Source organism: Lupinus angustifolius, chromosome LG11 (genome assembly GCF_001865875.1).
Source record: "Lupinus angustifolius cultivar Tanjil chromosome LG11, LupAngTanjil_v1.0, whole genome shotgun sequence".
Taxonomy (NCBI): domain Eukaryota; kingdom Viridiplantae; phylum Streptophyta; class Magnoliopsida; order Fabales; family Fabaceae; genus Lupinus; species Lupinus angustifolius.
In genome coordinates this window covers 8,493,232-8,519,369 of record NC_032019.1, presented here as the reverse complement: position 1 = coordinate 8,519,369, position 26,138 = coordinate 8,493,232, and the positions used below count along the sequence as shown (strand labels likewise).

At 36.1% G+C, this 26,138-nt stretch overlaps 1 protein-coding gene and 1 long non-coding RNA gene across 8 annotated transcripts in view; both read left to right on the top strand.

Annotated features, from left to right (window-relative positions):
• Window positions 2,899-4,948, top strand: LOC109359572. 2 transcript variants are annotated; one of them, XR_002109078.1, is made up of 4 exons: window positions 2,899-3,080; window positions 3,174-3,367; window positions 3,891-4,042; window positions 4,307-4,948. It is a non-coding gene; the product is annotated as an uncharacterized LOC109359572 (long non-coding RNA). The 2 variants fall into 2 exon arrangements; XR_002109077.1 differs by having other exon boundaries at window positions 2,903-3,080; window positions 3,891-4,948.
• Window positions 6,483-26,138, top strand: part of LOC109360703 (copper-transporting ATPase PAA1, chloroplastic-like) — a 31,703-nt gene continuing 12,047 nt past the window's right edge. For 3 of the 6 annotated variants that reach the window (XM_019605764.1, XM_019605762.1, XM_019605765.1), the window contains exons 1-14: window positions 6,483-6,967; window positions 7,063-7,116; window positions 7,732-7,885; window positions 14,913-14,987; window positions 15,128-15,405; window positions 16,400-16,633; window positions 17,123-17,221; window positions 17,543-17,692; window positions 17,810-17,956; window positions 18,330-18,380; window positions 18,473-18,645; window positions 20,431-20,563; window positions 21,002-21,099; window positions 21,363-21,603. In XM_019605764.1, the coding sequence (XP_019461309.1) occupies window positions 6,551-6,967; window positions 7,063-7,116; window positions 7,732-7,885; window positions 14,913-14,987; window positions 15,128-15,405; window positions 16,400-16,633; window positions 17,123-17,221; window positions 17,543-17,692; window positions 17,810-17,956; window positions 18,330-18,380; window positions 18,473-18,645; window positions 20,431-20,563; window positions 21,002-21,099; window positions 21,363-21,603 (2,304 nt within the window). In that variant the 5' untranslated portion in view covers window positions 6,483-6,550. Of the gene's footprint in view, window positions 6,969-7,062; window positions 7,117-7,731; window positions 7,886-14,912; window positions 14,988-15,127; window positions 15,406-16,399; window positions 16,634-17,122; window positions 17,222-17,542; window positions 17,693-17,809; window positions 17,957-18,329; window positions 18,381-18,472; window positions 18,646-20,430; window positions 20,564-21,001; window positions 21,100-21,362; window positions 21,604-26,138 lie in introns of all 6 variants that reach the window. The other 3 variants (XM_019605761.1, XM_019605766.1, XM_019605763.1) reach the window with 3 other exon arrangements.

Sequence of the window (26,138 nt, the reverse complement as noted above, 5' to 3'; positions counted from 1 at the left end):
CAACTCAATCCCCGGTTTCAAAAGATTATTTTCAGATTCCAACCATTAACTTCCGAATTTGTTGAGAGTCAATTAACTAAGCGATAATCAACTCAAAGTTCCAAAACCTAAGCCTCTAACTAAGCAAAATCAACATAAGCATGAAACGATTAACAAATTCACACGAACTAAGCATTCATGCACTAGAGAGTAAATCAACTAAGCGAAGATAAACTCATAAACCAGTTTCTAACATAGAAGAAATCAACAATAAAGAAACCGAAAATGCATTAATAACAAAACCTCAAGATATGTGATACATTACCAAAAGAATTTAGTCTACAAGTTTAGCCTTCTATTGAGTGGAAGAAAGAAACCGAAAATGAAGAAGATGAATGAAAACCGAAAATGTTTAGCAAACCCTAGTAGAGCAAAAGAGGGAAAAACATAATTCTAAAAATGAGTGAATGTAGAAAGTAAGAGTGGAATTTAGGTTCCTTCTTTTACAAAGAGTAAAACCGAAAATAGGCCCTAAACAATGGGCCCAAAACTAAAACCGAATTTACAAATAAAAACTCCCTAAATAAAAATACAATCTTCACTTCAACACATATCCTCCACTGTCATAATACCCAAAATGTCATTGGTGCCAAATATGATATGAAAATGATAATAGATTCAATCAGGCTAAATAATCTCAAATTAACTCACTTTAGGAATATTAGTCCAATAAAATATAAAACACTAAATCATGTGAAATAAAGTCCATTAGGCACCAAGAATCATCAATCATGTTAAATTAAGGTTATGTATAGTATATAATATATTGTTAATCAAGATTCCAAGCCCTTTTGTTGATCTGACACAAAGTTTATACATATCTTGAGAACCTAAAGCTTGTTCCAATAGCCCTAGAAACCATTTCCAATTATCCTTGGTTTCTGAATCAAACACAACATATACAATAACATAAAACTGGTTATTTGCATCCTATCCAACAGCAGACAAAAGCTGCCACCCATAATATCCCTTCAAAAAACATCTATCAAGGCCAATCATAGGTCTGTTGAACATTGATGGTGAATTAGGAATTGACAGCACTTCTATTAAAGCAATTGATGCAGCACTAGTTTTATGAATTTCCTCTAAATAATCCCACAAATGACCATATTGTTTTTCTCTGAACCTTCTATTTCTCCTCTTGCTTGTTTCAGGGCTCTGCTCACCTTTTTCTTCTCTAAGTGAACCATGTAGTCATCTTTCATCAAATTAATTGTTTGTATCCTCGTTAAATCAGGTTGTGTCACCAACCTTGCTTCTAGTGTTTTGGAAACCTAATCCATACTAGCAGCCTTGTTTTGGAAGATCCTGCAACAAATATGCTCTGGGTTGAAGGTTTTCAGTTGATAAGTGTTGAACCTACTATCCCTAGAACAAAAGGCAATCCAACCACAATATGGATTTGCACAAATAGCCCTTATCCTCATCAGATCATTCTTCTTCGATTTAATTTGTATGCCCAAGAAAATGTTGTAGCCTTTCACAACATCTTTAAAAACCTTGAGATTTGCAAACTACATTTCAATCTCCAAATGTACATGTCCAAATCCGTTGTTTTCATTGAACATGGGGTGCTTACTACATGCATTCCCTGCATTCCGTTCATCATTAGTGGAAACAATGGTATGCATATATTCATCACTGATCCTCAAATGAAGTTGTAGGTTGTTGAAGTTCATGTTAAACACCTTCAGCTTCAGTTTCAAGAACTTCAGGTATAAGATCATTCAACTTATCAACAACCTCAGGTTTAGGGGTAACATTTCTTTTCTTTGGTGTTGACTTCTTTTTCTTTGGTGTTGACTTCCTTTTCTTTGGCGCTGACTTATTTTTCTTTGGTGTTGACTTCCTTTTCTTTGATGCTAACATCCTTTTCTTTTGTGTTGACTTCCTTTTCTTCAGGCCTAACTTCCTTTAAGTTTACCAAATAATGCCTTTAAATCCATTAAGTTTACTAAATCCACATCCAAAGGGGGCATTCTCTCATTTTTTTGACCAATGTATTGGAAGTTGTCACCACTGTCCATGGCAAAGCAACCCCATGGTGATAAACGAAAACATTATATTTAGACATTTGCATGAATGTGAACATAATAAACAAATATTAAACTATAAATGGACCCAAACACAACCGAATATACAAATATTAAACTACAAATGAATTAAAAAAACAAAATTGGGACCACATGAAACAAAAAGAAAAAACACAAGGGACCACCACATACCTCGAAATTGCAGCTTCGCTTCTGGGTTTGGTTGAAGAAAAGTCTATTTCCTATGTTGAAGAAAAGTCGATTATGGTGAAGAAAAGTTGATTTCGTATGCTCTAGGTTTGGTTGAAGGGTGAAGAATATTGAACGGAAAGAGGAGACATAAGATCGATCGAAACGAAGGAAGGAAGGAAGGTAGAAGATCGATCGAGACGACGTCATTTTTGTTAATGCAAAATGACGTCGTTTAGTATAAAATAATAAATTATTTAAATATTAGTTTATTTAAAAATAATAATTTTAAGCTAGAAAAAAATTTAAAAAAATTAATGGGTTGCTAAAATGACAAGTTGTACACGTAGGATCATCCACTATGTTCCACGTCAACAGATAATGTGCCACGCCAGTAACTCTATGACATTTAACAGTGCCCAATGACGGAAGAACTAACCTGACTCGATGTTGAATTTGAAGGAAACTAAAATATCAATTAAAAAATTTCAGGGACCAAATTGGTAACCACGAAAAAGGTGAGGGAGAGATAATGACTCTAAATTATAATAACACTTTATTTCAACACCTGATGCATGTGGCTCTATTACCATCCTTATGGTGACGAAACCCAAAACTGAAAAACCTACCCTCCGCACGTGTGATATATCACATTTATTTCGTGTCTCTGGCCCTATATAAATCTGAAACTGCCTTCACCATTTTCACACAACTATCAGCATTTCACTATCTGTCACTGAAGATTCATCCACATTCTTCAACGGTGATAACGATGTTAGGGAAGAACGAATCGTTTTCTACTTCAATTTTCTCACACCGGTAATATATCTATTGATTAATTAATTATGATTTTCTTTTGTTAGGCATATTTTTCTGATCTTTCAAATTGTTTTGTTGTATTTTCTTGACTAGATTCATAAGCAATGCAGCAGATCTTTGTTCATTGATAAAAGATGCAGATCTTGTTAGATGCAAATCGTTGATGATGACGTTTATTTCATCGTCTTCTTTTTTATGCTTCGCCTCTAAAATGTTGACAGAGATCTCAACTCAACGACTATGATTTCTTTGATTAAACTTCCTCTACAGACTAAATATGAGTGGTGGTAAGCTAATTTATTTTAATAAATCATAATAATAGAATTGTTTATATTCTATATTAGAGAAGTAACTGTTAGGGCCTTAGGGGCATTGAAACACAATTCCCTCAGCTTGGTAAAGAACAGTGAATTGGTTCTTGTGTATCAGTTTGCTGTTCTTTTGCGAATTGGTTTCCTATAAAGGACGAACCATATTTTTACCACATTTTAAGTTAAAGAAAGAATAAAGAAAAGAAGAGTAATCAAAAGAAAAGAAGATTTTCACCTATCTAGAATAGAATTGCTTTTATAACCAACTAGCTTGGGCAGTAAGCTGACTATGTTTAAGCTTATGCAGTAGGCTATCTAACAATTATAACCCCTAATAGTTACTTCTCTAATATTCTATTTCATATTTCACAATAAAGATTATTTTGAATGTTAAATATATGGTCAATTTTGATGAAGATTTCTCTTAATTTATAGCTTTTAGCTGATCATGTGAGTTAGAGAATCTCAATTAGTACTTTCTGTATGTATACATGGGCAGTGAGAATGATTCCGGGAAGGGAATGCATGTACCTTTTGCTAGACCATTTAAAAATGGTGTCGGCGTTGGATATTCATGCATCTCCGTGAATAAAAAGGTTTGGCTCCTCACACTTTCCACTATGCCACCACCACCTGCTGGAGAGCAAAACTGTAAGTGCAAGACCACATGCATTTGTTTGTATGCCTTTTGTGATTGTGTACATGTAAAATTTTGTTGGGTAGCGTATAAGAGATGGACTAATTCTTCTGAGTTTCTGCTTTTATTTAATGCCTGGATAGTGTATTTGTGTGCAATGCTGATTGTAGATTTATTCTTTAATCATATTGAATGAAAGATACACACTGAACTCCAAAAAGATGTCTTGCTTCTTTGAGAAATTCTTTGAACTTTGAAAGATATTTCAATCTCTGCAGATAGATGAGGATGGGATGACTCACACCATATGGTTGACCAAGTTTGGTGTATATGGTTGACCAAGTTCGGTGTATCCTTCACCGAATACGCTAACGACATAAAACAATTAAGAAGAAAACATGACTAGTTCATCACTGACTTACAGAATTTTAATAAGAAATATGAGTTGGCGGCACCACCTCCCATTTGAAGCCAGAAAAGGATACCATGGTCAGAGGAGAGGAGGAACACAGGTTATTTCTGACTGAACTCAACAAATATGGTAAGGGAGATTGGAAAAGCATCTCAAAAAATATCCTTCCCTCAAAGACTCCATCTCAAGTCACTAGTCATGCACAAAAACATTCCACTCTACAGAGAACAACATTCAAGACATAATCGAATTGATGAGGTCATGGTCCCACCGGAGCTAGAAGAATTGCCGCAAGCAGTAGTACATGCACAAACACTATCACAGCTGACCAATTTGTCTCAACAAGTAGATGGATGTGAGATTCTTAAATCTGATCGGGCCAGAGTCCCTTTTGTTGATGATAGCCAGAACCAGAACCATCATCCTTCTCTTCTACATGATTGGGGTCTTCTTCGGGGTCTCAGCAAGAATTGCTCCAAATGTATGGAGTTGGTACTTGTGGCATAATCACAGAAGATGACTCTAACTTCATACTCGACAAGACTCTGTTGTCCATGCTCCATCGTCAATTGTCAAGGAAACAACATCAACCCTTATGAATGTGCAAATCAATTTGAAACTCGCGCTGTCACTACTCATTATTACATTGTTTTCCATTTTGTTACTAGTTTTCTGATGTTTTGCATTTTGGAGTCATTAAAAGTCAAAGGACAGTGTTTCTCATCTGTATATGCCAAAGTTGTAGCAAGATAGATGATTTTATATTGTAAGTTGTGTAACAATATATCCTTCTAAAATATCTTCTATACTATAAGAAAGAAAATAATAGATGTCCATTCTAAATCAATCATTAATAAACGAATTATCATTTTGTGACATATTGGTGTAGGATGATATATTATAGTAAGTGAAGTTGTAAGTAACATTTGTGATTGGAACTTTTATGATGAGTAATGAACATTATGTCTACCCGGTGATTACGAATCACTTCAAAGCTTCAATATTTTAGAGTTTTTTTAATTTAACATTTTCTAAATGGGTGTTTGGGATATCCTTCCATAAAATATGTTCATAACCCATATTTTTAATTGAACATTACCAGATTTGCTGAATTGTGTTTATGATAGAGTAACTTCAAATAGATTAGTTAAAGGTTGATTGACAATCAAGTCAGTCCTCTACAAAAATTAATCACCAACTAAATTATTAAATAATGAAATGACAATAACATTAGTCATTTCAACCACATTAATCATTTCTTGATGAATCTAATATGATAATCATTTCATCTTTGCAGGATATAGTTAGTGGCCAAGTATTTTGGGGAATTTAGTTGGTATCCAATTTCCTTGTTGGACTAATTAGAATCCCCATTTTTTTACATTGAGTTAAGATGTGCTAGTTGAGCACATCTAAGAGCTAATAATTTAGTTTGGTAGTAAAAAAGAAATGTGTAAATAGATTGTTCGTCATTTATATATATATAAATATAAATAAGATAAACTTTGGAAAAATCTTGGATAAGTCAAAGTAAGAGATAACATATGAATGTATGTTTAATAATAAATCATGCTTCATATGTAAAAATTAGTTAGATATAATTCAAATAACTTTAAAGAGTAAGTTATCTATTATATGTAATAGATATTTAACATTCAAGTTTCTCATAATTAAAACATATGCAGTAATATATGAGAGAGAAGAAAATATATTCAATGTAATAAAGAAAAAGAAAGAATATTCTGCTGCCACACAGTTAAAAATAATTTAAATATAAATGCTTTGTGAAAATTATCTGTATAATAAGCTAAATCTGGTTCATCGTATTTAGTTTAAATAATAAATTGATGTATACAGCCCCTGCAGTGAAGCGAATAGAAAGTAAAAAAATCTGATAACGATGGATATACAAAGAAGACAACAATTATATACCAACTGTTCGGTTGGTTAAGTGATACATATTTAATTTTTTTTAAGTAATATAAAATATTTTGTGGATGAAAAATATTTGCTCAGACATGATTGTTTCTTCCGGTATACATGTGGGAAATCATAAAAGATAAGAATTATACACTTCTATACTCTCCGATACACCTTTCACACCAACCCAATGGATTCTGCGATAACCGTCACCACGACGGCGCAGATGGCGCTTCTCAAGGCTCTCCACCGTCATTTCACCGCTCCTCCTCACACCATCCTTCTCCGACGCAACCTTAATCACGCTCTTACTTCTTACAACCGTTGCCACCGCGTTTCCGCCTCTTTTGCTTCTGCTCCGCCGTCACGCTCACTTTGCTTTTTCGGTTCACTGTTCCGCCCAACGCCGTTCCATTTGCGGTGCGTTTCAAGCTCAGCTGCTTCATTTGCTTCTTCCGCCGGCGGAGGAAATGACGGTGCCGGAGCCGGCGTAGGAGGTGGTGGTTCTGGTGGTGAGTTTGGAGATGGTAACCTGAAATTGGTTGTAGACGCGGTGGCTCAGGATCTTTCGGTACTTTCGACTGATGTTATTATTCTCGATGTTTCGGTGTGTAAACTCTTCTTTCTATGAGAAGTTTCATTGCGTTATTTCCTATTCTTCGTTAATTAATGCATTCTTTGTTTCTGTATTGTGTATCATAGGGAATGGCATGTGGTGGATGCGCTGCAAATGTGAAAAGGATTCTGGAAAGCCAAGTAAGTTATTCAATTTTTATTTATTTATTTGGTTTAAATGCTCCAATTACGTTATTTGTAAGATGATTGGGGGTACTTATATGTTGAGTTTAATGTTGATGATGTTCTGTTAAGTTTATATTGCTAGTTGATTGAAACTGGGTATTTATGAGCTCACCATATTCTTTAATTTCCTCAAGAGTGTGGATGTTCTTTGAGATAATTAGCATTGAGGTGGAAAATTGTGCTAAGGGATTTCAAGACAATATGACAATTTATTGTCTGAGAAGTGAGAATTCTTAATTTGATATATATATATATATATATATATGTATGCATATATATATATATGTATGCATATATATATATAACATATATATGTATATATATGTATATATAACAATTAAATAAAGAAGTTAGTTTGCTTAGAAGAGTAATTTTAGCATCCTAGTTTGGTTGTATATCATTGATAACTGGTAACCCACTTTTTCTGAACAAAGTGATTAAGAAAAGGAAAATATTAAGGAAAAGTGTGAGGTAGATAGCAAGTTCTATATCTTCTTTAGATGTGTGAGCTTATTTTTAACTTTTCAGTAATGTAAATTCTGGTTCCTTATTTTTTATGTCAATGGACAGCCACAAGTGTCATCGGCTAGTGTAAATCTAACAACAGAGACAGCAATAGTTTGGCCTGTATCTGAAGCAAAGACTGAACCAAATTGGCAAAAGCAATTAGGGGAGGCACTCGCAGAGCATTTAACTGGCTGTGGTTTTAATTCTAGCCTTCGAGGTATATTTTGAAGATCATCAACAAAGTAGTTTTATTTTTGTTGTTGAAAGAAGTTTAGGGGGGGTAAGGTAGGTTAGGTCAAGCATGCAACAAACAAGGACTTATCGTGGTACTTACTGATGACCTTCCAATGAAAGATCGACATAAGGACATAGGAGTTCAACCCAATACCTTGGATTGAGTCAACACAGTTTACATCATTGGCTAAACATAGTGGCTTTTGCCTTAATATTGCTATCTGTAACCTGCTTAGTTTTCATAAAAAAAATGTCTGTTTGATTGACTATTCTTCTTCTCCATCCTTTTATTACGTAATCTGTTTACACCTATTCCCATCCCATCTTATTAATTGCACTTCTTTTACTGCTAGAATTGTTAAATTAATTTGCTTGTTTAGTGGTTATACCATTATAGTGCAAGTGTATTTACCTAGAAAACTTCAATTGGGAACAACCAAAACAAGACTCTTTCTGAAGTAAGATTCTTAAGCATGGAGGTGACTCATCTAGTTGTCCACTAAGTAGCCATTGCTTCAAATGAGGTTAGATATTACCTATGTTGTAGAGTTCATTTGATTTACACGAAGCTTAGTGGGTTAAGTGGCAAATGAGGAAGATAGCAATTGTATAAGAAAAGAAGGAGAAGATGATTCTAGAAAACAAGAGAGAGAGTGAGAAGAGTAATTGTATTATTTCAAATTATATTTTTACAATAAGGAGCTGAGTCCTTTATATAGGGAAGACACAATGCAAGTGGACCTAACAACCTACTAACAAACTCTAACTAAAGCCTAACAGATTCAGTCACTTAAGTAAAGGAAGCACGTGCATTATTAACTAATGCACACTTCTAATATATCCCCCTGAATCCAAGCCTCCTCAGATGATGATGCTTTGATTAATCTGTTGAGTTGTAGTCTTGAATTCGTAGCTGATTTCTAAGAGTAATAAACTGAGCGTTGGGTAGAGGCTTTGTGAAGATATCAGCAGTCTGGAATTCTGAGGGTATATGCTTGACAATTAGAGTTTTGTTTTGTATTTTGTCCCTGACAAAATACAGATCCAATTCAATGTGCTTGGTGCGATTATGCAAAACTGGATTGTGAAACATTGCTACTATGCTCAAGTTGTCACAGAAAATAGTGGGAGTTTGATGAGTGACTTGTAGTTCTTTGAGCAGAGACTCAACCCACATGATTTCTTGAGATGCCAAGGCTAAGCTTCTATGTTCAGCTTCAGTGCTTGACCTTGAAATAGTGTGTTGTTTCTTGGACCACCAAGTAATAACATTAGGACCTAAGTAGAGGCAAGCACCAGAAGTTGACTTTCTATCATCAATATCTGATGCCCAATCAGCATCACATAAGGCTACAATTGGCATATTAGAGAAATTTTCAGCAGGTTTAACAGTCAACCCCATGGCCTGAGTCCCTTGAAGATACCTAATGATTCTTTTCACTGCTGTCCAATGTGAATTTAATGGTTTTTCAAGAAACTGACATACCCTGTTTACACAGTAGGTGATATCTGGTCTGGTGACAGTCGCATATTGAAGAGCACCCACAATGGACCTATAGAAAGTGGGATCTTCAAAGAAATCTGATCCATGCTTAGTAAGTTTACAATTGCTGACCATTGGTGTAGGAAGAGACTTGGATAAAGCAAGATTAGCTCTTTCAAGTAGATCTTTGATGTACTTGGTTTGAGATAGAAATAGAGAGCCATTCTTTTTGTGTTTGACTTCAATGCCAAGAAAATAATCAAGAAGACCTAACTGTTTGAGAGCAAAGGTGAAACTTAGATCCTTGATAAGTTGTTGAACATGTGAGGAAGATGACCCAGTAACTATTATGTCATCAACATAAACTAAAACATATAGTTTATAGGTCTTGGAAGTGTAAATGAAGAGAGAATTGTCACACTTACTGATTTTAAACCCAAACTTGAGTAAGGATCCTTTTAGTCTCTCAAACCATTGCCTCAGAGCTTGCTTTTGTCCATAAATGGCCTTGTGAAGTTTGCAAACTAGAGACTTATCCTCGTTTTGAAACCCCAATGGTTGAGTCATGTAAACTTCTTCATCAAGAATACCATTTAAAAAGGCATTATTGATGTCAAGTTGTTCAAGCATCCATTGATTAGAAATAACAAGAGTCAGTAGCACCCGAATTGTAACTGGCTTAACTACTGGAGAAAAGGTTTCATTGTAATCCACTCCATGTTTCTGATAAAACCTTTTTGCAACCAACCGAGCTTTATATTTGTTGATTGTTCCATCTGGGTTTTCTTTAACTCTAAAAATCCATTTGCACCCAATAGCCTTCTTATTAGGTGGTAGAGTCATGAGAGACCAAGTTCCCAATTTCACGAGAGCATCATATTCCATTTGCATTGCCTGTTGCCAAACAGGAATGGATAAGGCAGCCTTTGCACTAACAGGTTCACATTGCACAAGGTGAACTCTAGGATATATAGTTTTGGATATCCTAGATTTTGATCTTGTTTGCATGGGATGAGAGGTAACTGGAACAGAACCCGTAGTCAAGGGTAAAGGATTGGTAGAAGTAGAATCAGAACCAATAGATGGAAGTATAGGACTAGAAGATAGGGATGAAGGCTGCAAATTTTGGGATGAAACATGTGCTAGGCCATTATGAGTCGGAACAGAATGTGAGATGTTTCTGGAATTTGAGGTCTCTGTAGGTGGAGAACATTCAGTAGGAGAAGAATATTCAGTAGGAGTAGTGAATATAGGAGACATATGAGTATTAGTGGGAGATGAAATAAAAGTATTTTGACCAGTGTTGGATGTGTTTGTTCTTTGAAGAGCAAATGGAAAGACATTCATTGAAGATAACATTTTTTGAAATATAAATCTTTCCATCATATGACATACACTTGTAACCTTTGTGATTAGAAGGGTATCCCAGAAAGATACATTCTGAACTTCTAGGAGAAAGCTTATGTTTGTTATATGGTCTGAGAAGAGGGAAACAGACACATCCAAAATTTTTTAATAGGTTATAGTCTGGAGGTTGACCAAAGAGAAGCTCATGAGGAGTTTTATTGTTAAGAGTTACTGAAGGAAGTCTATTGATTAAAAACACTGTTGTTGTAAAGGCATGATCCCAGAGAGTTAAGGGAAGATGAGAGTGAGCTAGTAAAGTTAGCCATGTTTCTACAATGTGCCTATGCTTCCTCTCTACAGTTCCTTGTTGGTGGTGTGTATGAGGATAGGAAATTCTATGCCAATACCTTGACTTCTAAGAAACTTAGTAAATGGTCTAAACTCTCCTCCATAGTCACTTTGCACAGCTTTAACAATGAGTTGGAATTGTGTATGAACATAGCTCAAGAAATACTGAAATAGAGAGAGTGTTTCAGATTTTTGTTTAAGCAGAAAAATCCATGTGTGCCTTGTATTGGCATCCACAATAGAGAGGTAGTACCTGAATCCTGTTTCAGAATGAACAGGTGCAGGACCCCATAGGTCAACGTAGACTAAATCAAAGGATGTTTTATAAACATTAGATGAACTTGGAGAATGAAGTCTATGAGATTTACCAATGTCGCATGAAGAACAGAAGTCAGACACAGTTGTATTATTGTGTGAGATTTTACAGTTTGCTAGAACATTTTTAACAACTGATTCATGGGGATGACCCAACCTAAGATGCCAAAGTGAAAACACTGAAGTATGAGAACTAAGGTGATTACACATAGTAGAACTAGGTTTATTACATGGTGATGTGTCAAGCTTATTACAATCACCAGAACTAGACCTATGAAGACTAGAAAGATTCCAATCTGCAGAAGCGACTGCACAAGAAGACACAGAAGTGGGAAGAGCACTTTGAAAAGCATAGAGTCATTCCTTGGTGAGAAAACCTTTGAGTATAATTTTATTAGAACCCTGTGATTTCACATAGCAAACATTAGGATGGAATTTAAAGTAACAACAATTATCATTTGCAAACTGTGAGACACTTAAGAGGTTCTTGGTGATAGAAGGAACAAGAAGAAGATTTTTCAATTTGAAAGCATACTGAGAATTAGAAATAGAAGAGAAATAAGAATTGCCAACAGACTGTATAGGGATACCCGTTCCATTACCCATGTAGATTTTATCATGAGAAAACACCTCAGTTGGTTCATGTATCAAATCTGGATCGACAGTCAAGTGGTTGGTGGCCCCAGAGTCAGGGTACTATGTTACTTTCTTGGTGTCCAACGCAGAAGACTTTGGGTTGTGAGGTGCTGATGCCGTCATTGCATAATGAGGAAATGTGTGTTTTGTGGAATGATTTGGGCTAGGCCCAAGAAGAGAAGTGTCCTGTATTGGATAAAATGAAGGCCCATGATTATAATAGTGAGATGGTCCTGAGTAGAAGTCTTTGTTAAATTCAGGAAGGAAATGGGCTGGATAATGAGAATGAGGCCCAACATGGTTGAGAAATTGAGGTGATTGTTGATGTGGCGCAAGATAGGAGGGAGGAGAGTAGGTAACACCAAAATTAGTGGAGCATAGTAGCAGGTGTTGACTTCATGACCAGATCTATTGCAATACACACAAAACAGCGAGGAGAATCGTCCAGAGCTTCTTCCTCCTCTACTCCGACCACCACGACGATTGCCATTTCTTCCTCTATAGCCATTAAAACCTCCATAACCACCAGTAAACCCTGGATTTTGCGATTCAGGTCGTGACGCAAAGTAATTCGATGGATATTGCGACATAGGCATATTCTGGCGAGAGAATGAATTAATCGGTTTTGAAGAAGGAGGTGAAGTGGAGTGAACAACAACGTTAGCGGAGAGAACATCAGATAGAGCTAATGATTCAAGATTGTGAACAGAAGGAAGATCCAATTGACTTTCTACCGAGGTGATAACTGGCTGGTACTCCTCATTAAGTCCATCAAAAATGTAATCAATATGTTCCGCAGTTGAAATCGGAGTACCTATGTATATTAGAGAATCCACAAGTCCCTTGATTGTTGTAAAATATTCAGAAATTGAACTCGAACCCTGCGAAATTGAAAGAAGTTGAGAGCATAACTGGCAGCTTCGGGCTTTTGTCTGAAAATTGCAATAGGAATCAAGTTCCTCCTAGAGTTGCCATGAGTGTCTACATCCAACCACACGTGGTTGAAGTGCTTCAGAGAGAGAGTTTAGAATCCACGAAAATACCGTTTGATCCAGTTCTTCCCATCGAAGGTACGCTGGATTGACACGATTGATCAATCAATCATCCTCTGTGAGAAAACGATGGGGAATCTATGTGCCTAAGATGAATTTGTTTGCTCTGTTAGAAGTTAGGGTTGCAAGCATGAAATGGCGCCACACCAGATAGTTCTTCTCCATCAGTTTTACGAAAGGAAGAGGAAGAATAAGGGGAGAAGAAATGGCTGGTAGCGGCGAAGCAGCGGAGGGAGAAAGTGGTGGTGAAGAGTGAATGGTTCCAGTGTTGGTTTGCGTGGCAGCCATGGCGTGATGATACCATATAAGAAAAGAAGGAGAAGATGATTCTAGAAAACAAGAGAGAGAGTGAGAAGAGTAATTGTATTATTTCAAATTGTATTTTTACAATAAGGAGCTGAGTCCTTTATATAAGGAAGATACAATCGCATGTGGACCTAACAACCTACTAACAAACTCTAACTAAAGCCTAACAGATTCAGTCACTTAAGTAAAGGAAGCACGGTGCATTATTAACTAATGCACACTTCTAATACTGAAGCAGTTATTTCATTCACCATATAAATGCACTAAAGTGGCTGTCTGGAGTCGATGGTATGTCTCCAATTCATGAGGTTCTAAGTTCACCAGGGTACCCAATTACCCATTATATGAGTAAACTGTTTCCAAGTCTGATATCCACCTGTCCTAGATCTTTATGATAGTTTAGAAACCATAATTGATGTTACAATTTCTCCCTTCAGTAGGCGAGTATCTGTGGACTGTGGCTTCTTGTAGTGGGTATGGGAGAGACATCTGTGTTCAGGTGACCTTGCATGATGAAGAGTTTGCTGGTGTTGAATCTGAAAGTAGCAGTCCTCTAGTTTTGAAGATATTTGAGGACTCTTATGCGTTGAATTTAATTTTCCTTTGTTTTTTTTATGTACGAGAGTTGGGAATATATAGTTGTATACCCAACAAATCAGAGGTGCTGTATTTTATTTGTCACCACTACAGTGCAATAAACTTTTAATACATTTATCATGGTTGTAAGTGTTTTTGTCTCCTATCATAGTGTGTTTTTCCTACCCCTCATTAATTTGTCTTTATAATATATGTGGAGATAACATTGATTCGAACTTTTCTGATTTTACAGCTTGAAGCATAAAGTACATTATATATCTATTTATAAACATATTCCCTCATGCGTATTTGTTATGCACTTATGAAGACCAATTTTGAAAGTAGCTGGGTACAATAGATTATACTGCTTCAAGTTACTTATAGCTTAAATTGAATGAAGTACCACACCACCTTCACCTTTTACTTGTTTAACTGCTAGCTCATTATTCTTCTGTATATGCTGGGGAGATTACCTTTCCTGCAAGACGTGTTGCAATAGAGGCCTCATTGGAATTATAACTTACTCTGCCTCTTGAATGTTAAAATTGAGAAAATTACGAACAGAGGAATTTTGGGTAAAATATTTCCAGTCTAGGAATAAGTAACCACTTGAGTAGTTAATTAAGCTGATGAGTGGTTACTTATTATTTATTAACTATTCCGAACATCTTTATCAGATGATTGGTTAATTTTCCTAAACATGAAATATTTTCACCAATAACTCCTTTGTGGTATCCATAAAAAGTTTCTGCAAATTCAGTTATAGTATTTCCATCTGATATTTGTCATATTTAAATGTTATCTCTATGTTCAAGTAACGATTTTCTTTGTGATCACAATTCTTTTCCTAAGTTAAAGCTTAAGGCTGTGGTAGTGCTAAAATCCCACCAGTTTTCTCCATTGATGTGTTTGTTTGCTTGACTGTTCTTCTGTTTCCAAAAGTGCAGATTCAGTGGGAGACAATTTCCTCCAAATTTTTCAAAGGAAGATTGAGGAAAAGCGTAAACAATTAAGAGAAAGTGGTAAGCATCTCATTACATCTTTATGCATTAGCAATAAGAGCATACTTATGATACATCTGAGTGGTCCTCTGTTGATTCATTTGCTGTATCTCTGGAAGGTAATTGATTTGCTTCCTTACTTTTTCTTATTCTGTTCTAAGGTCGCGAGCTAGCTGTTTCTTGGGCCCTATGTGCTGTCTGTCTTGTTGGCCATCTTTCTCATTTCTGTGCAGCAAAAGCACCATGGGTCCATGCATTTCATTCCACTGGATTTCATCTGTCTTTGTCTTTGTTTACGTTGCTTGGTCCTGGCCGTCAACTTATCCTTGATGGTTTGAAAAGTCTTCTTAAAAGGGCACCAAACATGAACACCTTAGTTGCTCTTGGGGCTCTATCTTCATTTACAGTCAGTTCATTTGCTGCCTTTCTGCCAAAATTGGTAAAGTGTCCCTTTAAAGTTTGTTATCAGTGGCCTGTAATTTTGAATTCATTTAATTGCTGACTACATTTGGTAACTTCATTTACCTTGGAAAAATTAAAGAAAATAGAAAACTCAAATTCCTTATGTTGCTGAGTGCTTACTATACTGTTAGTCATTTAATTACGACTGATAAAGTTATGTCAATCTTATGATTGCTTAGTCTGTAGTTTGCAAGGTTACTAACAACTCACAGATTAGCAGACACAAATTCTCCTGTAGTTGTTTTGCTGGATTTGGCTTACTGCTCTTTTATCAATACCTACACACATATATATATGTGCATACACACATGGTCAGCTCCCATGTTTGCAAGTGTGCACAGGCTCAATTAGATTGATGGAGTCAGTTACTTTGATTTAATAGATTTTATTTTTGTCGTTGAAATAAATGAAGAAATAAGAGTCAACCCGTTCCTTCATAGTCCATGTTTGAGGTTATAGTCCATGTTTGAGGTTATAGTCCAGTTTGGTTTGATTTTGGCACAAATCCTATCCAATCTGACCTCACTAGTTTGTGATTTTTATAAACTAAAGTGAACCAATCAAACTGCAGGTGTCATGACTCAGTCACTCCTTACTGGATTTAAGAGGTAAAATGTAGTTCATAAAATAAACTGAGCAGTTTATAAGTCATAATTATTAACAGTATTCTTAACAAATTAATAGCTAACATATAAGCAGTACTAGTAATAAGATGGTAGCTAACCCATTGGAAAATCATAAACGTAAGTTAGCCACTATAAAAATTCCAAATAAAAGACAGAAGCATTCTCTGTTCATATGCTAACAACAATAGAAACTTAAAATAACATTTAAAGTGCGGTTTAGGCTGAATCCCAAAACAAATCACACCATGCAATATTTTTTTTGAACCAAAAACACGAATTATGAAACTGGACATGCCATGCCAATCAATATATGATTAGTTGTGTTGAATAGTAATTTTTATGCAGGGTTGGAAGGCTTTCTTCGAAGAACCAATTATGCTAATTGCATTTGTCTTGTTAGGAAGGAATCTTGAACAGAGAGCTAAAATTAAAGCAACCAGTGATATGACAGGACTTCTTAGTATGCTGCCATCAAAAGCTCGCCTGCTTGTTAACAATGGGGAAACAGAAGTTGACTCAATTGTTGAAGTTCCTTCTGGTACTCTTTCTGTTGGAGACCAGATTATTGTGTTACCTGGAGTGAGTAATATCAGAATCTGCATTTATCAGATACAGCTGTTAGCTCTTTCATCCCATTTTTAGTATCATTAGAAGCTTCTATTTTTTTCCTTTTGTTTTCATGAAGATGTCTTATCCTCTGAATGTTAACTTCTATCTTCTCATCTACTATATTTTCTTTTTTTATCAACAAAAAAGAGAAGCTTCAGTTTCACATTCATTCACAAAGACCAGTTTAGTAGTGTATCTTTTGACTGAAAACAGTATCCAATGAAATGCGAAAGAAAAAGAAATACTGATAAAAGTGATATGCTTTATGTGCACAAGTGGGGAAAGGACTACCCTTCTAACCACATTGTCTCCAAATTCCTACAAGTATGGTGCTGTTTGTGCTGCAAAACCTTTGCTAATTTGAAGTTTGATCTGCTTTAAGTTTTGACAATTGACATGCATAACATATTTGTCATAGCTACTTTGCTATTTTTTTATCCATATGCTCCTATGTTCTAGGACTGTATTCCAGCAGATGGAGTTGTCCGAGCCGGTAGGAGCACTGTAGATGAATCAAGTTTCACCGGGGAGCCACTTCCAGTAACAAAACTACCTGGGGTACCATTCTATCTTGACATATTATGTTATAATTGGAGATAATTTTTGTTTCTGATACAGCTTTTAGGTATTTGTTGGCTCCTTTAAATAATGGTGGATGCTGTGATCATTGGTTCTAATTTCATCTGGGTACTGTGATATATCAATAAACAGGAAAACCGTTTTGTTTTTAATGGCCATATTGTATGTGTGCATGTTAGATGATGATGGACTCGCTTCATTTTACATGGATATATGATTGACCCTTTCACAGTTCTGTACCTGTAGTAGTACTAGGCAGTTGATTAAAGTAACTCTGATTGATGAGTTTTATATCTGCAGAGTGAGGTCGCAGCTGGAAGTATAAATCTTAATGGAACTCTTACGATTGAAGTGCAGAGACCAGGTGGTGAGACTGCTATTGGGGACATTGTTCGTCTAGTTGAAGAGGCACAGAGTAGAGAAACTCCAGTACAGCGGTTGGCTGACAAGGTTTGTTTGTTGAGTCTCTATTTAATAAATCATGAATTATGCTTATAATATATATTCTCAGTTATCCTTGTGCTGATATATTTCACTAAATTGAGTAATAGCATTTTGTGTATCCAGGTGGCTGGACACTTCACTTATGGAGTGATGGCAGTCTCTTTTACCACATTTACATTCTGGAGTCTGTTTGGCACAAACATTTTACATGCTTCTGTGTATCAAGGAAGTGCTATTTCATTGGCTTTGCAGCTTGCTTGCAGTGTTCTGGTATGTTAGTTAATTAAAATTATTACATCTTTTTAGCTCTCACATAATTGCCTTGTGAACATGGTCTATGTCAGAAGTTTAACCTTGACAATTATGGCTGAGAATTGAACACTTATGTACAAAGTAGTAGTAGATTCGTTTTTGTCCATGCTTCTGGATCCACCTGATTTTATATTAGAGAGCTATTAGTCGGTTAAAAGGCTTTGGAAGGTGAAGTTAATTTCAATACACAACCTTGGTGTTTCTCTTTCTTATTTTTCTTTTCGAGAAATAGTACAGAGAACAAACTTATTTTAAGCTTTCAAGTTTCAGATAATACTTATATGAAAGTTCTTATATATGCTGTGGTAGTAATACTTATTTATTGATGAAGGTTATTGCTTGTCCATGTGCGCTTGGGTTAGCCACACCTACTGCTGTGCTGGTAACATCTTCATATAGAGTACATCTATCATCATCTTAGATATTTTTGTTTGAACTAAGCCTTCATGTACAATTTTATGCATATTTTAACAGGTTGGAACTTCTTTGGGAGCTACAAAAGGATTACTTTTGCGTGGTGGAAATATTCTAGAGAAGTTTGCCATGGTGAATGCTGTTGTGTTTGACAAAACAGGGACCCTGACGGTTGGTAGGCCTGTTGTAACAAAGATTGTCACTCCTACATGCAGACAAAATGCAAATTCAAGGTAAATGTAGAGCAAGAAATTTCCATTCATTCATCACATTAAATTCATTTGGAAATATTCTGTTCTGGAGGTGCTGACTTTGTCTAGGCTTTCATCAAAATCTGGTACCTTGTCGATATATCAAAGTCTTGAAATATGGTATCTAACTGTGGCTATCTAAAAATGCCTATTAAAGAAAGGGAGGGGATCCATTTACTTCAAGAGTAAGTTTAAAAAACTTACTCCACATCGTAGCCATCAATTCTAGGGAAATCTAATGGTTTGAATTAGTGATGTAAGTGAATAATTATTGGTTCACTGATGAGGTAAGATACTCATTGGTCTGTAAATTTTTTGGGAGAACTCCAAAAACTAGTAATGTTGGTAGTCATATTTATCATGAAGGAACAACAACCACCAACTTTAGTTATTTGAGGCAATTTAACAACATATTAAGCATGATAACCACATTAAATGATTAATTTTTCTCAATGGTAAATATTTTTAACAAGTATTCATTATTGGGATTTTCTCAAAGGCTTGAACTTGAGCCATGATTATACTTGAGCATGAGCCACAATGAGATATTTCAGCTATTTTAATTTTTTTCCCACAAGTATATCAAGATCATGTAGCTTGACATATGAACCTTGAGTTAAGTTCATTATTTTAGCAAGCAATCACACTTGTTATCCTCTCTGTATTTCTATGTTAATAGAATAGAGTTCTCTGTAGTTAAGAACCCAGCTTTACCCCACTAGGTGGGACTGACTACAAGGATCAATTGAGACGATCAAAATCCAAAAACATTAGTAAAACTCTTACCCAACTTAGGTGACTATCTTCCATTTGATCCATGATTCTCACTAGAGCCTCCGTTGGTCCTTTTCTCAATGAGTCATGATTAAACCACCTTGGAAAAATTTTGTTAACCCATAATTCAAACTTATTCTAGGAAATTGAAGTATGGCACTGGGAAAGAGAAAAAGGGGAATGAATGATGCATTAATGACATTGGGATTGACTAAATATTAATTGTGAAAACTGGTTGTGTTTTGGGTAGGCTTCTCCTTAGGCTGAGAATGTTACATTGAGTCATTTTCACTTCTTAGTGACTGAATATCTGTTCTGTAATTTTGTTTGCTTGTGTTTCGAGTACCATCGAATCCAGAATATAATACATGTGTACTTGTGTAGACAGAATAATGCAAGATCATTTTCATCTGTTCGTTGGTTTTCTTGCTCTTACATTTATATAGTTTTATAGTAAAGAACAGTTTTCATCATCTTCTCCTTAATAGATTCCATTCTAACCTTATCTTGGATACATTTGTTTCATATATTTTCCCTACACTCTTTCATCTTGGCAGTTTCACCTCAACATCCCTTTTTTTGCTCTTGTTCGCACTTAACTACTAGGCATTCACTACCATAGGGAAATGCTGGTCTTACAGCTGTCTAGTAGAATTTCTAGAGTTCTCGATACACACTTTGCAGTCACAACTTACAGCTGAACCATTTTTCATAAAAGATTTTGAAAAGGTTCAGTTATTCATAAAAGATTTTGACTCAGCTATTCTTCATTCAGAATCTTTTATTTCACCCTCAAAGAAAAGGTTCAGTTATGAAGTACTTCAAGTTTCTGCCATGTTCTGTGTTAATTCATGCAATCAAATGTTATTTTTCATTTCCTCTGCACTGTGTTTGTAAATTTTCTAGGTTAAGTAGTGTCTGTACTCTAGATTTTGTATTATTTTGTTCACTGCAGTTATGTAACTAAGCATATTTACTGCTACTTTAATGCAGCCAAACTGAAGAAAATACTTGGTCTGATGTTGAAGTTCTGAGGTTAGCAGCTGCAGTAGAATCAAATTCAGTACATCCAGTTGGAAAAGCGATTGTTGATGCTGCTAAGGAATTTAACTGTCATAATACCAAGGTGTTCAGTTTTTTCTTATAATATTTATTATCTGTATTTAAGGTTATCTCTTTGGTCTTTGCTTTATTCATCATTTCCCTCATGACATTAAGATTTAAGAACAATACACGATCTTTTATTTTGTTTTGGCAATTGATTTGCTATCCTTTTTATGATATGCCCATGGTAACTAAACTTTAGGCTTGTAAGCTATAAACTAGTTCTATTAGCTAATCAAATATGAACTTTAGGGTAGTAGCTTTTTCAAAAGAGCTCCCCAACCAAGCAGCTCTAGTAGCTTATTGTTTTATCAAATAGGCTAGTTGACTAACTTATAAGCTACTCAACTGTCTTGCCAAACACACATATGGCACATTTATATTTCAAGTGCATCAACTTCTTGCCCTAAAAGTGGTAAAGATACAACTGCCAGCATATGCCTTACAGCTAAATTTGCAGGTAGCAGATGGAACGTTCCTGGAAGAACCTGGATCTGGTGCAGTTGCAACCATTGATAACAAAAAGGTTTCTGTTGGGACATGGGAATGGATCACCAGGTACTTAAGTATTCGATTCTTTTTATCATAGTCTGGAGATACACGGGATAGGATGTACGTCATTTTTTAAGATTATTCTCCTTCTCTCTTCTAGATTCTCATACAAGCTCATTAGTGTGTTTACACTCATTCATTTCACTAAGAAACAGGAGGACTGAATTCCAGCAAGGACATATTATTAATTGTATTCTTTTCTTGCAGAGTTTTCCCTTCCTTTTTCTTTATAAATTCTAAATCATCAGCAAGTCATTTATTTTGTACAGGCATGGAATTAACAACAGTATCGAGCAAGAAGTGGAGGAGTGTAAAAACCAATCTGTTGTCTATATTGGAGTTGATGATACTCTAGCTGGCCTAATTTATTTTGAAGATGAAATAAGGGAAGATGCAAGACATGTTGTTGACACATTGTCTAAGCAAAATATTGATGTATACATGCTCTCTGGGGACAAAAGGAATGCTGCTGAGTATGTTGCATCTCTTGTTGGAATTCCTAAAGAGAAGGTAAAATGTTTTCAACATACCTTGACATAATCTTTCTATAAATTAGCACACATGTAAGGCTGAGATTGCTCAATGTTTTGGTAGCTATTAAGAAAATAACAGTCTAAGAACCGAGGGTTGCTTGTTCTATGTAACCAAATATCCCAATTGTATATGATCTTCTTTAGAAGCATTGGGCATCAAGTACTTCATTTACAGCCTTTTTTCTTTATGGCATCAAATCATTCAAAACAAGTATGGTTTGCACCTGAGAATGGATGGAAAACCAATTCCATAAAGTCACCCATGCTAGTCCTAGGAAATTTATTTTTCAGGGTTTAACTTTAAATTATTTCGTCCTCATAGTTGTGCCATGTGTGATAATTGTCATATTAATTTTTGTGAAGATATTGGGGTTGGGCTGTTTCTCTGAGATTTCTCCTACGCTATGTCATCAATCTTCTTCACATAATGCCCTTGTTTGCCAATTATATTCTCCACATTAGTTCTCTTCTAATCTTCAATTGTTTTCAGAAACTTGCATGATAGAGGTTAATGAGTTAGACTCACATTTGTTTTTTTTAATAAATGAGTCTCGTTTGTTCATCATTTACTATATTCATCATTCCTCTGTTCCTGATTCAAGAATTTGAGTTCTTGGTTCCCTGGGTGTGTTCACTTGTTAATCTTATTTTCAGTTCTTGTAAAAGATTTAGAAAAGATGAGAGAAGAAGGGATTGAAGCAAATAACCTAAAGGACTAACCATATTCTAATATACCCCCCTGAACTTCTGGGTTCTGAAAATTTTGACCCATGTTGAGATAGTCTCTGACTTGAAGTTGTTGCCTGAATCAATGAACTTGGCAGTGGAGAGGGGTTTGGTTAGAACATCAGCAGTTTGCAAGGAAGAGGGAACATGTGTGACCTTTAGAGTTTTGTTCTGAATTTTATCTCTCACAAAGTACAAATCGAGTTTTATGTGCTTTGTTTTGCTGTGAAGAACTGGATTGTGAGACATAGCTACAGTGCTAAGATTGTCACAAAAAATTGTGAGAACAGTGTATTGAAACTTAATTTCTTGGAGAAGTGATTCAACCCACATAAGCTCTTGAGCAGCAAGAGCTAAACTCCTATACTCTGCCTCTGTACTAGATCTGGAAATGGTATTCTGCTTCTTGGACCACCAGGTAATGAGATTGGGACCAAGAAAAAGGCAAGCACCAGAGGTAAATTTTCTATCTTCTATGTCAGATGCCTAGTCTGCATCATCACAGAAAGCTGATATGGTAAGAGGAACAGATGAAGTTGCTTGCTGAATGTAGAGACCAAAAGACAGAGTTCCCTGGAGATATCTTAATATCCTCTTGACTGCAACCCAGTGAGAATTAAGAGGATTACTTAGATATTGACAAACTTTATTAACACTATAGGTAATGTCAGGTCTAGTTATGGTTGCATACAGAAGTGCCCCAACAATTGACCTATAGAAAGTAGGATCAGTGTAGACATCATCACCCTGTTTGGATAATTTGCAACTTATAGTCATAGGAGCAGTGACAGATTTTGTTGATTCCATATTAGCTCTAGCAAGAAGATCTCTAATGTATTTGGATTGAGACATAAGGAGAGAGCCATTAGATAGATGTTTGATTTCAATACCAAGGAAGTAATCAAGTTTGCCGAGTTGCTTAAGAGCAAAGGATGTACTGAGGTCTTTAATGACTTTGTGAACAAGAGACTGAGAAGAACTAGTGACAATAATGTCATCCACATAAATAAGAACAAATAGTTGAGTCTTTGTAGAGGAATGGATGAATAGTGAGTTATCACATTTGCTGACAAAGAAACCAAGATTGATAAGAGTGGCCTTAAGTTTTTGAAACCATTGTCTTGGTACTTGTTTGAGTCCATAGATTGCTTTATGAAGCTTGCACACTAGGGACTTGTCACTATGTTGAAACCCATGGGGTTGCTGCATATATACATCTTCATTAAGAATGCCATTTAGAAAGGCATTGTTAATGTCCAATTGCTCAAGAGGCCACTGATAAGTAACAGCCAAGGTTAATAGAATTATGATGGTAATGGGTTTGACAACTGGTGAAAAGGTTTATGTGTAATCAATACCAAGTTTTTGATGAAAACCCTTGGCAACTAAACGAGTTTTGTACTTAAGAACAGAACCATCAGGGTTTTCTTTGACCCTGAAGATCCATTTATAACCAATTGCTTACTTATTAGGAGGTAAGTGGACCAATGACCATGTTCCCAATGCAAGAAGAGCATTATATTCTTCCTGCATTGCTTGTTTCCAAATAGGATCAGCAAGAGCAGACTTAGTATTGACTGGTTCACTGTGAGTAAGCAACACCCTAGGCACAATAGTTTTGAAAATGCCAGACTTAGATCTGGTTTGCATTGGATGAGTAGACTGAGCAGGAAGAATGGATAGAGGAGGAGGAGGAGAGGAAAGGGGACCAGAAGACCCAGAGGTGAAGTTAGACAGATTAATATGACCAGGAGATGAGGGTAGAGAACCACCACTGGACTCAGGTTCAATAGGCATGGAAACAGAGGTAGGAGGAGTAAACACATGCAAAGGAGTAGCAGACTGAGAGAGAGTAGAGGAAGTGATAGCTGGCAATTCACTATCACCAAAACTAGGATTGCGAACAAAAGGAAATGAGTGTTCATTGAACACTACATCCTTGGAGATGTAAATTTTTCCATGCCTAGACCAGCATCTGTAACCTTTGTGATTAGGTGAATACCCTAAGAAGACACACTCAGTACTTCTAGGTTCAAGTTTGTTTTTGTTGTAAGGCCTAAGAAGAGGGTAACAAGAGCAACCAAACACCCTGAAGAAAATGTAATCAGGAATGACTCCAAAGAGAACCTGATAAGGTGACCTCTGCTACAAAATAGGAGTAGGAATCCTATTGATGAGAAAAATAGCAACACTAAAGGCAAATTCCCAAAAAATCATAGGTAAATGAGCATGGGCTAAGAGAGTTAGACCAGTTTCAACAACATGCCAATGCTTTCTTTCCACAGTACCTTGTTGATGGTAAGTATGAGGACAGGAAAGCCTATGATTGATGCCTAAAGACCCTAGATAGGTGGTGAAAGGCCTAAATTCACAACCAAAGTCACTTTGGACAGCTTTAATAGTTGTACCAAACTGAGTTTTGACTAAGTTAACAAAGTACTGAAACAAAGATAGAGTTTCAGACTTTTGTTTTAACAGAAATAGCCAGGTAAATCGAGAATGAGCATCAACAATAGTAAAATAGTATATAAAACCATAATAAGAATGAATGGGTGCAGGACCCCACAAGTCAACAAACACAAGTTCAAAAGCATAATGATAAACAGAAGTAGACAATGGAGCATGCAACTTGTGAACTTTTCCAAAACAACAAGCTTGACAGAAATCAGAAATTGATTTATTTCTATAAGGCACCTTACATTGTTTCAAGACATTGTAAAATGTGGCCTCCTGAGGATGACCAAGTCTACAATGCCACAATTGGTAGGAACTACACAAAGTATGAGAACTACACAAAGTAGAAGAATTAGAGAAAACAAAAGACTTATTCAAATCCGAAGCTACTGAGCAGCTTGGAACACAGCTAGGAACAATATCATGAAAGGCATATAACCCGTCTTTGGTGAGATTCCCTTTCAAGAGAAGCGTATTAGAACTCTGAGATTTAACGAAACAATCATTAGCATGAAATTCAAAGTAACAATGTTATCCCTAGCAAATTGAGAAACACTGATGAGATTTTTTGTAATTTTAAGAACATGTAGAAGATTGTTTAGAGAAAAGGAAATAGAAAAGTTAGAAGAATTAAACTAAGAGTTTTCAGTAGAAGCAATAGGAATACCATGACCACCATTATCCATGAATATGTGTTCAGGACCAAAGTGTTCTTGAGGTTCATGAATGAGATCAACATCTGAGGTTAAGTGATTGGTGGCACCAGAGTCAGGATACCAGGTTGAAGGCTTCTGTGTTGAGAGAGGAGCATTGGCTGTCATGGCGTGAGGTGTGTAAGGTGAGTGATGATGGTATCGTTCTCGTGAGGAAGGAGGAAAAATATATTGAGGAAACTGGGCCCGGCCCAAGCAGAGAAGTGGAAGGAGGAGGCCCAAAGGAATAGTGAGCAGCTGCAGGAGGAAAATAAGAAACATGAGGATGTAGGTGAGGAGGAGAGTAATAGTGATCAGCATAGGGTGAGTTGTAATGGGCCAAGTGTTTCATGGGCCCATTGGAAAAATTAAGTGTGTTCTGAGGTCCAGGCCTATTTGGACGAATAGGGACTCCAGATCCAGGAGGAATGTGTGATAGTGAGCTGTACCCAAGAGGAGCATAGTAGCAGTTGGACACCGTATGTCCATGACGGTTACAAAATTCACAATACAATTGTGAATGACGTTGATAACTCCGGCCACCTCTAAAACGACCACCACGTCGGCCTCCTCGAAAACCACGATAACCACCAGTAGCAAAATTAGGGCGCATTGGTGAGAAATGACCCGAATCAGGAAA